The sequence below is a fragment of the Protopterus annectens genome, chromosome 2.part0 (genome assembly GCF_019279795.1).
Source record: "Protopterus annectens isolate FY-2018-M chromosome 2.part0, PAN1.0, whole genome shotgun sequence".
NCBI lineage: Eukaryota > Metazoa > Chordata > Ceratodontiformes > Protopteridae > Protopterus > Protopterus annectens.
Window position 1 is genome coordinate 587555716 of NC_056728.1, and position 15922 is coordinate 587571637.

Consider the following 15922-nt stretch of genomic DNA (forward strand, 5'->3'; position numbering starts at 1 on the left):
TGTGTTGGGGAAGAAGGAAATCCCCAAGTCTTCTCTTAGATTCAGAGTACTCCTGCCCTTCCCAGTGAAAATGTTCCCTCATGTCATGTAAACTTTCCCCAAAAGAAAAATCCTCAGGGGGAGAAGCTGAAGAAATGGATTCCTCAGCATCAGAATCCTCATAAGGTGGGAAAGTATATTCCTGTTCAGAGGAAGACACTGAAGAAACAGATGCCTGATCAGAGGATTCATAATCCAATTCTTGCCTTGGCCTTTTGTCTGGAGGGGGATGTGAACCCCTAATCATAGTTAGTAAGTCCTCCACCATTTTAAGCATTTGTTTCTGAGACCTGGGTCCCGAATCAGAGGAGGCCTGGGCTGGAGTCTTTGATTTAGAAGGAGTCTTCACCTTTGTCTTTGCCTTTATTTGAAGCTGTGTAGGCCTGAAAACCCCCTCGGAAGCCGGTACCTGCATAGCGGCTCCGGACCCATCCGAGGGAGCATTGTCCGAAGGTCCTGCACCTGTAGTACTCAAAGGCCTAGTTGGCTCCTCGTGGGAGTCCGTTTCGGCAATCAGTTATGTAATGGCCGACGACAGGGGCTGCGAAAGCACCTCACTGACGATGGCCGAACCTGGAGCTGGCTCCGCTTGTAAACCGTCGTCTGATTTGGATCTCGGAGGCCTGTCTTTATCCTTGCGTCATTTGTGAACTTCAGTAGTCGGAAGCGTGTCCTACTACATATTGTAATTAAATCACCTGCCAAAGTAGTGAAAAGCAAAATCGTATCTCCGCTTAATAGTACGTTGGTTAAATCTAGCACAAAACCGACAACTAGCTACGTCATGGTCAGGGCCTAAACAAGGAATACAGTAAGAGTGGAAATCCTTATGAGGTATTTGCTTCCCACAAGAAATACAATTATTAACTTTTTCTGACATCGGACTGGAGCAAGAAAAAAGTTTCCCCAACGGGGTACTTAGCTTTGAGAAGAAGAAGAAAGTCTTCGGAATGAAGCACATTAAATATCAGGAGTCAGCCGACCGGCACTTGTGAACTGCTTCCACCGCACGGCAAGAAAGACTGGAGAACATGGTGTCAGCTGGCAGCTTTGTACTCCTGGCACTCTGACGTCAGGGAGCATGGCTGAACAGCCGACGCCGGACCCAGACTTTGGGATTCTGGCTGACCGAGGACTGCCTGCTGGCAGGAAGAACCCTACAGTGATGACTGCAACAGTGAAACACGATGAACATCTGTATCCCCTGGAGTCTCAGGTGGGCCGCTACAACTGCCAAAACTTTGGTGAACACTCTGGGGCTGTGGTGAGACCAAAGGGAAGGGCCCTGAACTGGTAGTGGCTTGGCTCCTAGCCGGAAGCGGAGAAACCTTCTGGATCGTCTGTCCATCAAAATGTGGTAGTATGCATCCTTGAGGTCTACTGAGCCCATCCAGTCAGTCTCCTGTAAGAGTGGGAAAATGGATTGAATGGTGACCATCCGGAATTTCTCTTTGGCCACTGACAGGTTTAGAAAGGACAGGTCAAGGATTGGCCTTAAGTCCCCCGTCTTTTTTGGCACCAGAAAGAACCTGGAGTAAAAGCCCGATCCGGATTGGTCTCGGGGGACGTGCTGGATCGCTTTTTTTTCTAGCAGCTGGTTTATTTCTGCGGCTGCTGCCTCCCTTTGATTGGGTGGAACATCGGGGAGGCTCCGGGGTCTGGGAGGGGGATACAGAAAGGGAATTTTGTAACCTCTGGATATGATGCGAAGCACCCAGCAATCTGTTGTAATGGACTCCCAATCTGCTAGGTGCCTTGAGAAGCCCCCCCCCCTCCCTGGACTGCCTCCAGAGTGGAACAGTTGGGTAACCCTTCAAGGCTGCTGCGCGGACCGATCAGAAAAGGGTTCTCTCGACCCGAAATTCTTCTGTCCCCCTCTGCCTCTGGGCCGGCGTCCACCCTGTCCTCCTCTGCCTCTGAAGGACGAGGGGTCTGGAGCGAAACGGGACTGTTGAGACTTCCGGAACGACATCTTTTGTCCCCTTTGGTTCCTGGAGAAGGACCTCTGGGGAGCCAAGAAGTGGACTCAGCAGATGTCTTCCCATCTTTCTCGCTCTGGACCAGCGTGTTGTGGACGGTCTTGCCAAACAGCGAAGAACTGTCAAATGGGGCATTTGCGAAGAACACCTTGAAGGGTTCCACAAAATCGCAAAGGCGGAGCCAAGCATGTCGCCGTAAGCCAATGCCCGCTCTGCTAGCTCTAGCGGCTCCTTCCATAGCATGGGAAAGGAGCCGCATAGGGGTGTTTGAAATGGACTTAAGAGTGGCCATTCAAGCTGAGAATAACTTCTTATCCTCAGCCGACATGGACTCTGGGGGCGACCAGGTGTATTCTTTGATGAAATCCCGCTGGAGTCGTATCACGTGTGCCATATAATTCAGCGACCTTACGGAGAAGATAGCTGAAGCGAACATCCATTTCCCCAGGCGGTCCATCGTCCGAGACTCCTTGTCGGGAGGGTGGACCGAGGAACTCTCCTGGGCTAGTTCCTTCTTGGTGGTGGCCGCCACCAACATGGCATCTACTGGAGCACCCTTGCTCCAAACTGTCCTATCTGTGGGGGGACTGAGGATTTTATCTGGTCTCTTAGGAATGGGCTCCACAGTGTCCTGTTCCTTCCATGTCCTGGTAGTAATCGGATCTACCAGGGGATCGGCGGAAGGGGACACCCAAGAGGTAGATGGGCCTGCGTCAAACGCCTCCAGAAACACAGACTCATCAGAGGAAGGTTTTTGGGCAGACCACCCCCTCTAATGGGTAACATTTCCGTAATGTCTCCGAAGGAGATGTCTTCGGGTGGTGACCTTGGGGAACCTTCCCCTTCCTCTAAATCTGTGTCCTCCGTCAAGGACTCAAGTGAGTCCAAGTGCCTCCTCTTGCACTTACGTTTGTGAGGAACCTCCTCGGGGGGGGCTGTCCGAAGAGGCCTCATCAACCACATCTTGTTCCTCCAAGGGAACCATCTGGGACGTAGGCACAGCTGTCCCTGGGGCCGGGTGATGGAAGGTAGGCCCGTCTGAGAGAGAGTGCAGGGTGGAACCGTAGAAGGAGCCTGGGGCCTCGAATCCCTCGACAATACCCTCTCCACCACATCAAACGCCAAAGGAGAACTGCTTTCCCTTGGATCCGAAAGCAGTTCCCCCGGATCCGATGTGTGGATCAGAGCCGGCGCCGAAGCAATTGGATCCGAAGGGCCAGTATGCTCCGACTGAGACAGAGCCGAAGACACACTGACCCCTCCAGATCCGAAGCTCAGCTCTCGGCTCCGCTCCAAGAGCTTGGATCCGAAAAGGGACCCGACAAACTCGAGGGTGCGGTCGGTGCCAAAGTATGAGGTACTATTGGCACCGAACCTACCCCCCGGCTCCTATGCAACTCAGATCCTAAGGCTCCGAACCCCGGAAGTGGGTTGGAGAAGGAGCGATCGGGGAGAAAAAGGGGGTCGAGCTCCCCCCCGGAGGGGGGGGGGGCAGGAGCACTCCCATCTGCAGCTGGGCCTGGAGGAACATATGCATCATCCGGTCCATATCTGCATCGGACAAGTTTCGGGTGGACCTAGAAGAGGCCACTGAGGCGGGCCGGGAGTGCCGCCTCGATGACCTCGAAGGCGACTGGGTCTCCTCCTCCAGCTCCGGGGAGAAACAAAGTGAATGGAGCCGGAAGGAGAAGGCCCGGAAGCCCTGGGAGAGGCTGCTTGTTTAGCCGGCAGAGCCGAGGAGAAAATACTCGGCCCGCCACTTGTGATGTATCTCTTTTTTCCTCTCCCGCCTTGCTTCCCTCTCCTCCTGGCCTAAGGTGGGAGGATGAGTCCCGGCCAGGGGAGCAGGGGTAGAAGGAGGCACTGCCGTGGCCGCGGCAGGTGCCACCGAGGGAGAGGAGGTCGAAGTCGAGTCCGGGAGCAGAAGTCCCGCCAGAATCAACTTCGACCTCCTGTCCTTTAGGGCCCTGGGGTTGAAGGCTGCTCAAATAGTGCAGCCTGAGGAGAGGTGGTCAACCCCAAGGCAGATAACACACCGAGTGTGGCCATCGGCTGGGGATAGCTTATGGCCACACACGGTGCATTTGGAGAAGGTTTTTGGGGCCTCAGACATAGTCTGACTAAAAAAACACACAAGGCCCAAGCACACACCTTCACACACACACGGGGAGGAAATTAAACTACACTAAATAAAACAGTTAACAAATTTTATAACTAAAATTCTAAGTAGGGAGCAACACACACAACAGTAATTTAACTACGGGAAAAAAAGGGTAGATAATAAGATTTTTCTCACAAAACGACTAACTCCCACGCCTGGAACTCGTTCTAAGCTGCTGATTCAACCGCGGCAAACGAGATCTGGGGTCAGAGAGGGATTGCAGTAGATTGTGGGTAAGGGGAGGAGCTTGGAGCTCAGATCTTAGCTGTTTAAAGCTGCCGGCTCGGATCCAATATGGATCCGATACCCACAGGTTGATGAACAAATGAAGTTAACTACTTCAGATCTTGTGTTTTTAATATGATTCATGTTTTTACATTCTGAAGAAAATAAAAGCCAGAAGCTGTTATGAGTAACAGAAAAATTGTAATATGTCTAGTTATGATTCATGCACCTTACCTGCTAAGGCTGGAATAGTCACTTTGTTCCATTCCCAAGGCTGGTCGTATTCATCTGCAGGCCTATCATCATCTTGTGGCAACCTGCTTTCCCGCAAGCGTTGATTAACTATACTCTCAGAGTCTGAATCTACTCCACTGCCTTCAGGTTCATAAGGTGTGTCGTACAACTGAATGTTCTTTTGCTGGAGCTTCTGATTTTCTTGTCTTTGAATTTCTATAAATGAAAGAACTGAATTTGGGGTGAAAATGGAATTTATAAGGATACTGTTTATTCCGCTGAGTTTTAGACAATCACTTTCTGTTTAAATAAAATGCCTATCAGGCTGTGCCCCCACATCATCATTGTGCAGTGTGTGTTTTGAAAAGCAAAGAAGCAATAAACTACTTTCATGCACAAAAATTATGTTATCAGGCAGGTGCTCCCACTTAAGAACATACACTATTAAGTAGCTGAAAACAACACCTGCAGGGTTAAAATTCTGTATTATCAGCAAGTTTCATTTAAGTACTGCGCAGGAAATTACAAGGTGGAACTATGATGTGCAAGTACTATATTTCTGCACAATTGAGCCAATTACATTTAATAAAACTACACAAGTGCTTTGTAAAAGCAAATATGTTCTATGAAAAATTATACAGCAGTAAGAAGTTTAATACTTTTAACAACTAAAATGTGGTAAAGTAATGAAGCCTGTCACCGCATACAGGATAACCCTAGTGGAAAAAGCAGTCCCAACCCCTCCTGCTTAGGTGTTAAAGCTCTCGGGCAAATCTAGAAGCACTTTCCAATCATCTGTGCCCAACAGCTGTAACTTAAAAGAACTGGTCAGGAAGATAAAAAAAATACCTTAAACTTTTGACGGTTAAATGGATAAAAGCAACACGTTACTGGCCCAAAATGGTAGAGCATGTGAGTTTATGTAGTACTGCACTATAACTCACCCTGTTTTTCATATGCAGAATTTCTCCAACACCTAATTCTTTGGGAATCAAGTTTCATAATCAAGTTTCATGCTAGTGTTGTGTGTGCTCCATAGCACTTTATTGCCTCAGCAAGACAAGTCTCAGGATGTAACAACGCTATAGAAAATGTGTCATCTTTTCTGAAAAAAAAATGCAAGAACTGAACAAAAAAAATGAGGCTATCATGACCTATTGTGAGGGAAAATGTAACTGAAGACACTAAAATGTACTTGAAGGGCTTCTTAGTAATATTACAGGGAGAAACATTCAACTCTAGAGTAAGTTTAACTACACTGGAGAATGGAGTTGCCCTTTAAGCTTCAGGGAGAGGTGTTGCCTTCTTCCAACTAGCCACATAAAACAAATCCTCCCCAACAAATTAACACCAGTACTGACGTCTTCTGTGTAGCGACATGCGTGAATGGGCGGTCCTTCGTTGAAGGTTGTGCGTTAGGCCCGGCAAGCCAGTACGTAAAAATCTACTGCCAATCATTAGCGGACCGGAGTTCAGCTGTGGCGACCCCTAACCAGGAAAAGCCAAAAGACACAAACAAACTGAACCCAACAGACATTTTCCAAAGTTTATGCAAGCAAGGGGGTTGCTTTTGCAGTTGGGACTAACTGCTTCTGTCAAGATCACAGTTAATATGATCAATTATAGTCCAATAACATATATTTAATAAGAGTACAGTGGACTATAGGCAGGCCTCATAGTAACTAGAGAAAGAGAGTAACCACAAAGTTAACGTGGGTCACAGTGTTACACTGTCCTGTGAAACGGTCAATAAATCATTTAACAGCTCTCACTAAGACAGTGGAAAGAATTCCTACTGGCTAAGCCTGCTGAGAAGACTTATTTCCCAAAGCCGATTTTATTTATTTTTATGTGAAGTGGTCCATAAGCTATAAATTAAGAAGCAAGTGCTGTGACTTTGCCACAAGTAAATAGCTGTCTCAGTTGCTAGGTGAGTCAACTGTGTGATTAACTTCAAGTCCTTCATGTATTCCATACATTATGCATAATTATCAAAACCTATAAAAAATGAATAAGGATGCAGACATCTATGAATCCATGGCATTCAAAACAAACAAAAAGAATGAATGTGAAACATCAGTTCTTACAGGTTCATAGGTTCATACTAGGCTATCTGCCCTAGGGCATTTATAAGCCTAGCCAGAGTGTGTTTGGCTTTCACCACCCATTTTAAATTAATTTTGCTATGCCCTTTTTCGAGGTTAGTATACTGTGCCTCTGTCTAATAGTGACACAGAAGTGATACCCAGGGTAAACCTACGATCTCCCATCCACTCAACAAGATTCCTCTTGAAGAGAGTCAATGAGGGACTCTGCCTAACCTGGACTGGGATTTTATTCCAGAGTGAAGGGAGCCTCTGGGTTATGAATCTGTCCCTCCAGCATGTCCTATTTATTTCAGTGCTGAGGTTCAAGTCTCTCGAGCGTGTAGCTCGATGGGATTTGGATTTTCTGAGGTGCAGTATGTCCATTAATTCTGGGTTGGACATGGCTTTATACGTCAGGCACAGACCGCCTCTGAGCAGGTGGTATGCGACTGAGTAGAGCTGGAGTTTCTTTAACCGGGCAGCATATGGCATCTGTTTGAGCCCTTTGATCCTCTTGGTGAGGTACTTTTGGGGTCTTTCCAGTTGCTGCAGGTGTCTGGTAAGGTACATCCCAAAAGGAGCATTGTACTCAATTATGGGCCTGATAAGGGGATGAGTAAAGAGGCACGATGACCTCCCCTGATCTAGATGTGAATCCCTTCATGATTAGGTGGGCTATTTAAAATGTTTTTCTAACCACTTTGGCCATGTGGTTGTCAAATGAGAGATTGCTATCAACTTGGGTCCTCAGGTCCTTAATTACTTCTTCTGTACTTAATGGATTACCACTTATGTGGTAATTTGTGGGCACTTTGTTTTTGCCAAAGGGGATGACTATACACTTTTTGGCGTTTAGCTTAAGGCCATGGCTCTGGCACCAGTTTTCTGTTTCTATGAGGCCCTTTTGGAGGATGCTTGTGTCGGCTGGAGAGTCGATTATGGTGTCCAGTTTGCAGTCATCTGCGAACTTGATCAGCCACAGTCCTTCCGTGTTGGCCTGTACCTCTGAGAAATATATACCAAACAAGAGAGGTCCCAGGACTGAGTCTTGTTTGACGCCAATTGTAACTGGTTTGGAGTCTGACATGGCTCCAGCAATTCTAACCATGTGGGTTCTGTCCTTGAGCCAGTTTGCAACCCATCTAGTGACATAGGGGTTTATATTTAAGCTGGTGAGCTTATCTATAATGCCTGAGTGGGGTACTGTATTGAAGGCTTTTGCGAGGTCCAGGTAGGCTGTGTGGACCACCTTCCCCTCGTCAATGGCCTTGGTGACTGTTTCAAAGAAATCGACCAGGTTTAAGAGGCAGGATCTGCCCTTAACAAAGCCGAACTGGGTAGGATCCAGTATCTGTAGGTCCCAGATATCTTTATTTATGAGGTCCGTGATGATCCTTTCCATAGTTTTGCAGACCAAGCTAGTCAGGCTTATGGGGCGATAGTTTCCAGGATCCGTTGAGGCATCACCTTTGTGGAGAGGGACCACTGTTGCTGTACTCCACTCTTTGGGTACATATCCTGTAGTAAGGCTGAGATTGAACAGTAGTTTTATGTTTGGGTTTAGCTCTTCTTGGAGTTCATGTAGGACGCAGCCCGGGACACCGTCTGGTCCCATTGATGCTGTGTTTTTTGCTTTGGAGAGGGCGGCTCTTACCTGAGCATCTGAGATGTCAGGGTGGCAGCACTCTGCTGGGATAGATATTTGCCCTTTTGGTGGGGAGGGGAGTTTGCACTGAACCTGTCAGCTAGGATGTTGGCAATGTCTGTGGGTTCGGTGTATTTTTTGTCATTTTGGACTAATTCTGAGCATATCTGGGAATTCCCACCCAGGTTCCTAACATAACTAAAGAAAGCCTTGTGATTATCCTTAGTGTCTTGTGCAATTTTTCTCTCGAAGCTGGCCTTAGACGATTTTATGAGTGCCCGTAGTTTTTTGCTAATACTGATCAGAGATGCCTTCCCTTTTTGGGATTTTGCTCTATCATGTAGTAGCTTCCTCCTTCTATTGTATAGTTTGTTTATGGCTGGGATCCACCAGACAGGACGTCTGCCTTTGGAGGATTGGGTCTTGGTTTTATTTGGGATTGCATGATCCATGCATTCCTGAAGGTGTTCATAGAATGCGTTTATAAAGGATTCTGCGGTCTGGGAAGTATTTTCCACAGGCCCGGGGGCTTTGAAGTATTCCACCTCGGTTTTGAGGAGTGTGGAATTTGCTTTAGAGAAGTTTTTCACTGTGGTTTTCTGGGCAGGGGGTGGAGTCAGGATGTGAATATCCAGTGAGATTAGTTTATGGTCTGATCTTACCAGTGAGGGATACACTTCTGGTCTGGAGCATAGAGTCCCCATGTTGGTGATGATCAGGTCCAGTATGTTTTCCCTTCTTGTGGGAGTGGTAACAAGTTGTTCCATAGCATTTGAGTTTATAAATTCTAGGAACCTTTGGGCTAGGGTGCTGGAGCTAGAGTAATGCTCCCAGTCTATGTTTGGGTAGTTGAAGTCGCCCAATATAATGGTGTTTGGAGAGACCTTCATATTTTCCAGTGTTCTCAGGAAGGCCGAGTGGAGTTCCTGGGTTTGGGAGGGTGGTCTGTTGCAGGCTATAAACTGGAAGGCAGTTTTACCCACTGTTAGTTGCACATGGTTAGTCTCTGATGCTTCATGCTGTGCCACCATCCTGGAGGTGTGGGTATCTTTGACGAATATTGATACTCCCCCTCCTTTTGTGGTTCGGTCCAAGTTTTGGGGCCGAAAAGCATGGTATGAGGTATAACCTGGTAGTGCTGGGGTGTTCTCGGGAGCCTTGAACCAGGTTTCTGTTACTGCACAGATATCGATGTTCTCCATGCTAAGGAGAGTTTCGAGTGCGTGCATCTTGAGGTTTAGACTTCTGGCGTTGAGTAGCATTACTCTTAGTTTCTTATCCCTTGTGATACCTATGGAGGTGGGTTTGTCTTTTGAGCCTTGCCTAAAAAAGGCACTATGGGGGTAGCAAGAGCCTTTGCCAATATCCAAAAGCCCAGAGGTGACAGGTGCAAGCCGTCTCTAGCAAAGCATTGTGGCTTGTCGAGCATGTCATCCCAGGCTGACAGGCATTGGATCCCCTTTGAATGACACCAATACCTAAGCCAATTGTTGAAATTGATCATCTTGTCTTCATATTGTGGCATCATTCTTGGTGAGGGTAAGATGCTACTCAAGATCAGGGTCATACCGGCCTGGGCTACATGCTCAGAGAGCTCCTCTATGTCTCTTTTCATGTAGTCCAGGGAGGTACGTCTCAGGTCATTCACACCAGCATGGACAATGACCGAGTCATATTTGTACTTGCCTTGAAGTGACCTGAGTGCTTGTTTTATGTGGCGGATCCTAGCGTCCGACAGGCAGCTCACCGTGACCTTCTTCTTGTTCGGCCTGGTGAGCGGGACGTCAGTGTGCCTGACGATAGAGACACCTATTACAAGTGTATCAGGTGTGTTGTTTAGCCTTAACGGCTGTGGCTGTTCGGCACACTGGCTTTGTGAGCTATGTGTTGCAAGTGTTTTGTTTTGGGGTTGCGGTTGCTTGGGTGTCTGCTTTGGAGGTCTCTGCTGCTTAGGCAGATTTTTATTTAGAGCCTCTGAGTATGTTTTTGTGTGTTTATGTGTTTGGTTTGCTGTCGTGGTAGGTCTATGTGAGACTGGAATTGTAGTGAGTGTGGTTTCCTTCTCCTCCTGACTGGTTACGCCAGTACTGAGTTGAGGGAGCTTAGCCTCCAGTCTGGCTATATGGTTGCATCTCTCACGGGTGTTGGAATTTGTTGGGAGGAGGAGAGGGTTGTCTGTGTACATGAGGCAGTTGTAACATTGCCTCAAGATTCCCAGATTCACCAGCTGGACCGGAGCGGAGATTGACAAATGACCTTTGGACATGCTAGAATAGTATTGGGAATTCCTTTATAGTTGAAAAAAAGGGCCAATGGGGAACAAGGTACTCAAGGGGAGTTTATGAGGGTGTAGTGCTTTTAATGTTTTAGTGCTGACTTATATAATTGCTTTAGTAAGCAAGTGCCAGGTAACTTAAATGCAATGTGTTACAGGTAACTTAAATGCAAAAACGACAAACAGTAACTTTCTTTCAAGTGAAACAAGGAAATAAGTACAGTAAGCAATGCAGATATCACTAGGGATCCACAGAAGTGCTGAAAAGCCGTGTTTTAGGTGGAATTAGCGTTTCAGGGAAATAACAAGCAAACAAACAAAGCTAGACACACTCTTAAAGCATTAAACAACAAGCTCTGATGATACATCCCCTTTCTGGGAATTGAACTAGCTTCTCCTAGAAGGAACTAAAGAACTTCCTTGCCCTGCTCTCCCTCTGACTACACCTGGTTTGGACGCCCACTCCTAAAGCATTAAAAAACAAGCTCTGATGATACATCCCCTATATGGGAATTGAACTAGCTTCTCCTAGAAGGAACTAAAGAAGTATCTGTAACTGTTGCTAAACCTCTGTAATACCATATTTATCTAAAACCCTGGTAGGTTCAGCACGCTCCCTTTCCAGGAAAGCCAGCAGCCAAACCCTTCTCAACTCAGTCCCCCCATATTTCTAGCTTCCTTAGTTATACTAGTCTCCTTCTCTCCTCAACACTCTCAGCTCAAGGAATTCACTCTGGTGAAATCACAGGTGCACTTCTAGCTTTTGTCCATTAGATGGCACCCTCTCTCCACTACTCTCGACTTCCCACATCTCTCACTTTACTTGCTTTACTATTCTCTACAAGTTCTAATTTCTTTTTTTTTCTCCCTCCTTTTTCCAAACATCTTCGGCCATTCTATCCTTCTAAATCCTTGTCCCCTGTACTTACCTTCCCCAACCAACATCCCACTGATAGGTTCTCGCTCTACCTTCCTTGGCTCTACCCGCTCCGTTCGTCCTGCGGGCTCAGTCTGCTCCCCTACCCTGCCCCCAATTTCCACCCGCCCCCAACACCTCTACATTAATACCTTCATAACCACACCCACTACACTACCTAGCCAACTAGTTTTCACATCTCTGTCAACACCCACTCTCTTACCCCACCCATAACAGTCATCACTAAACACACCTACAAAACCCATCCTAGCCAATTAGTCTCCTTTCTCAGTCAACACCCACTCCCAAACCCCACCAATACTCAAAGATTACTCAAAATCTCCACTCCATCAGAATAATTAGAAATATAGCTTCACCTCTATACATACAACACTCTTACACCTATAGTTTACTCAGCAACTACATACCAACTCTCAAGAACCAGCTTTAACTACTTCATCATTATGATCTCCAAACCTTCCACCTTCTCCATTCTGCTTTTACTTCTCCTCAACATATCCTATATCTACTACCTCACCCAGACCAATCATATTAATCACTCACAATCCTTTCATGTAACCAACCATCTCAACTCACCTACCTCAAACTCTCACACCATAATATCTCCCCACCTATACGATATAAGCAACCATCTATTTTTCCCTTACAAACTTATCACCCTTCATAAACATTCTACCACCAGAGTAACTAACAAACCCCTCATCACCATAATAAAGCCTAACCCATATTCTAAACAGTCCAAATATCTATCCAACCCAATCCTATATTTAATTACTACACTATTATCCGGAGATATTCACCCTAATTCTGATCCCACCATCTCATCCACTACAGACAATTCCATACTATTCACCTCCCTAAACTCCCAAAGTATAGTGAACAAAATCCCAAATCTCCATGCCTGGCTCACACACAACAAACCAGACTTTCTATCCATCTCTGAAACTTGGTTAAAACCCCACATAAAAGACTCTGAGATAACACCACCCAACTACTCAATCATAAGAAAAGACAGAACCCATAAAAAGGAGGTGGAGTAGCTCTCTTATACTCATCTTCCTTATCAGTTACTCCATATAACAAACCTATTCCCCAGTTCAATAATGCTGAATTATTCCTAGCATTATTTCAGGTTAATATACACAAACACATACGTATAGCCACCCTTTACATTCCCCCAAATGATAATATTACTACACTCGAAGACATCCTGTTCTGGCTATCCACTAACATTACTAATGAAATAATAATCCTGGGAGACATGAATATCAATTGGTCCTCCATTCAATTTCTCACAAACCCTCTTAACATCAACCTTTATATTTTCTCACAGCTAATCAACTCCACACCCCACCCCTCAAAAAACCTATCCAGTGGCAGCATTTTAGACTGGATTTTAGTCTCCCACCCTCATTATTTCTCTGATAATGGTACACTTCCAGACCCTCTTAGCGATCACCTACCCACGTTCACACACCGACTCCCTTCACCCATACACCAAACACATAATTATATTACTACTCACAACCAAAAAAACTTCAACCCTATAACCTTCTCAGACTCCTTAAAAGCTATTAATTGGAACATTCTAAAAACTCTACCTTTAGATAATGCTGTTGCCCACTTCAACTCAACCTTCTTAAACCTTCTCGACTACCATGTTCCTCTACGGACTAAGCGAATAAAAATCAAAACTGCCCCTTGGCTATCCAAAAGTACTCTAGTCACCATGCAATGCAGAAACAAAGTCTGGGCACTCTACCACAAAAATAAGTCTCCCCTCATTCATAACGAATATAAAACACTTAGAAATAGTCAAAAAGCTTATTATCACTGACAGACAAAATTACTTCTCCATACTCCAAAACAGCAATAAAACAAACCCTCAGAAATTCTGGAAAGGAGTCGCCACCGTTATCAATCCGGGCAAAATTGACAACCCCAGACCAGACCTCAGTGTTCCTGACATAGATTTGGCCACACAATTTAACTCTTTCTTCATAAATTCTATTTCAAAATTAACCTCAACATCCTCTGACAACACCACTCCTTCCATTTCACCCTCAACTTCCTCTACTAACACTTCTACCTGCACTCCTACTCCTACACTCTCTTCTTCTTCACTATCATCACTCTCTAATACCCTCCCTACCCCTTCCTCTCCTTTTTCTTTCAAACCTATACCCATATCCACCATAAAAAAGCCTTCAAAAACTTAAGCCAGGATCTAATGCCCCTGACAACATCCCATCATACTTTCTTAGCATAGCTGCGGAAGCCATTGCCTACCCCATTAGTATCCTAATAAACCGCTCTATCCAAGAAAGCATAGTACCCCAAATCTGGAAAAACGCTTTCATCATACCCTTACATAAAGGTGGTAATAATAACAATACAACTAATTTCCGACCCATCGCTATCCGATCTCCCATTTCTAAACTCCTAGAAAAATGTATCCAACTACAACTCCTACCATATCTCGTAGACAATCACCTATTAACTCCAACACAGCATGGTTTTAGGCCTGGTCATAGCACTATGACAACCCTCCTCTCCTTCCTGGAAAATGTAAACAAAGCCCGAGACTCTGGTCATATTGTCTCTACCCTCCTACTTGACCTTTCTAAGGCCTTTGACACTATCTCTCACAAACTTCTTCTAACTAAACTCTCTCAGCTTAATCTATCTTCTTCTTCTCTGAACTGGTTCTCCAGTTACTTATCTACTCCAGTTACTTATCTAATAGATATCAATCAGTAAAATGGAAAAAAGCCACCTCTTCTTTCCTTGCTACCCCAACTGGAGTTCCTCAAGGTTCCATACTAGGTCCTCTCCTCTTTAATATATTCATAAATGACTTCCACAATTCTATTCCTTTCTCAAATATCATACAATATGCAGATGATTCAACTATTATCTGTTCTGCCACATCCCTCCCCACACTGCAAAAACTTACACAAGATGCATTCTCAATCACAGAAAAATGGATGAAAAGAAATCACCTAGCACTAAATGCCTCTAAAACCAAATTAATGGTATTCACTCCCTCTAAAGTCACCTCCATCAATACAAACACTTTTTATATCACTAGTAATAACAACACATCTCTTGAACTGGTGTCTGAGACTATTACTTGGGGTCCAAATTGATAGTAAGCTTAAATTCAACTCTCACCTACAACTAAATATAAAAAAAAAAAAACATCAAAAATGAGGCATGCTCTATCGACAAAATCGTTACCTCACACCCTCCATCAAAATCACTCTCTCTACCTCATTTCTTATCCCCTCCCTTCTCTACAGAGCCCCACTCTTAACTAATCTACAATCTTCCCTTAAAACACAACTTTCCTCATGTTACAAATTGCCAAATTCGCTACTAGCCACAAATCATCTAGCCACCATTGTTCTTCTCTCCACAAACTAAAATGGCTAGAACTTTCCAATCATCTCACCTACACTCAACTGACTCTAGCACATAAACTCATTTTCAACCCCCTTCTCTGTCCATCCCTTTCCTCTGCCTTTAGAATGCACCTACCCAACAGAGTACTAAGTTCTAACTACCGAAATCTAATAGAATTGCATAAACCTAGTCACCCCCCAGGTAAAAATCTCCTATCCTATGGCCTAGCACGTCTCTGGAACTCCCTACCCCCATCCATTCGTATCATCTCTAACCACTTCACTTTCAAAAAATCTCTTCACTCTCACCTAATATCCCAGTGGGAATGCGCCTGTTCTCATCCATCATAATATAAACTGGCAAACTCTTTTTTCCCTCCCTTCTGCTAACTTCATCTACTGCCTCTCCTAACTCATACTCTCTCGTCTTGTTCTAACCAAACATTTTATAAATTGTATTGTGTGTCATACTTTCAAGCTTAGTCAAGATTTAGGACCTCTCAGTACTTATATAGAAATGTTTTCATTACCAGCATTATATCTTCGGAAACTTTCATCACCTGTCTGTGCTACTTGAAACATTATGCTTTAAACTGCATCACTTGAACATATTGTAATATAACCTAAAACCTACTTGCAACCTGGTTTCTCAAGCCATACTACATGAAATGTCTTGCTCTAATTTGTTCACTTGTAAACATTGTAATCTAATGTAAAACCTATTGCAACCTTCTTACTGGAGCTTTCCTCCCCAGGACTCCATTGAAAATGGGTTCATCTTGGCCCAATGAACTATCCTGGTAAACCAACTGCAAATAAATAAATAAATAAATAGATTCAGCAGGCCTGGATCTAGTCTATGCTACAGCAAACAAGGTGTACCAATTTCAGTAAGAAACAGTTCAAATATGCAGGCACTATAAGCCTTTAACCAGA

The 15922-nt window shown here is 45.0% G+C and overlaps 1 protein-coding gene across 2 annotated transcripts in view; it reads right to left on the minus strand.

The window, feature by feature from the left end:
- SHB (SH2 domain containing adaptor protein B) overlaps nt 1–15922 on the minus strand; it is a 1716047-nt gene that overhangs the window by 559603 nt on the left and 1140522 nt on the right. Inside the window, exon 3 of one of the 2 annotated variants that reach the window (XM_044060968.1) lies at nt 4639–4869. In XM_044060968.1, the coding sequence (XP_043916903.1) occupies nt 4639–4869 (231 nt within the window). The remainder of the gene's footprint in view (nt 1–4638; nt 4870–15922) is intronic. The other variant, XM_044060969.1, reaches the window with a different exon arrangement.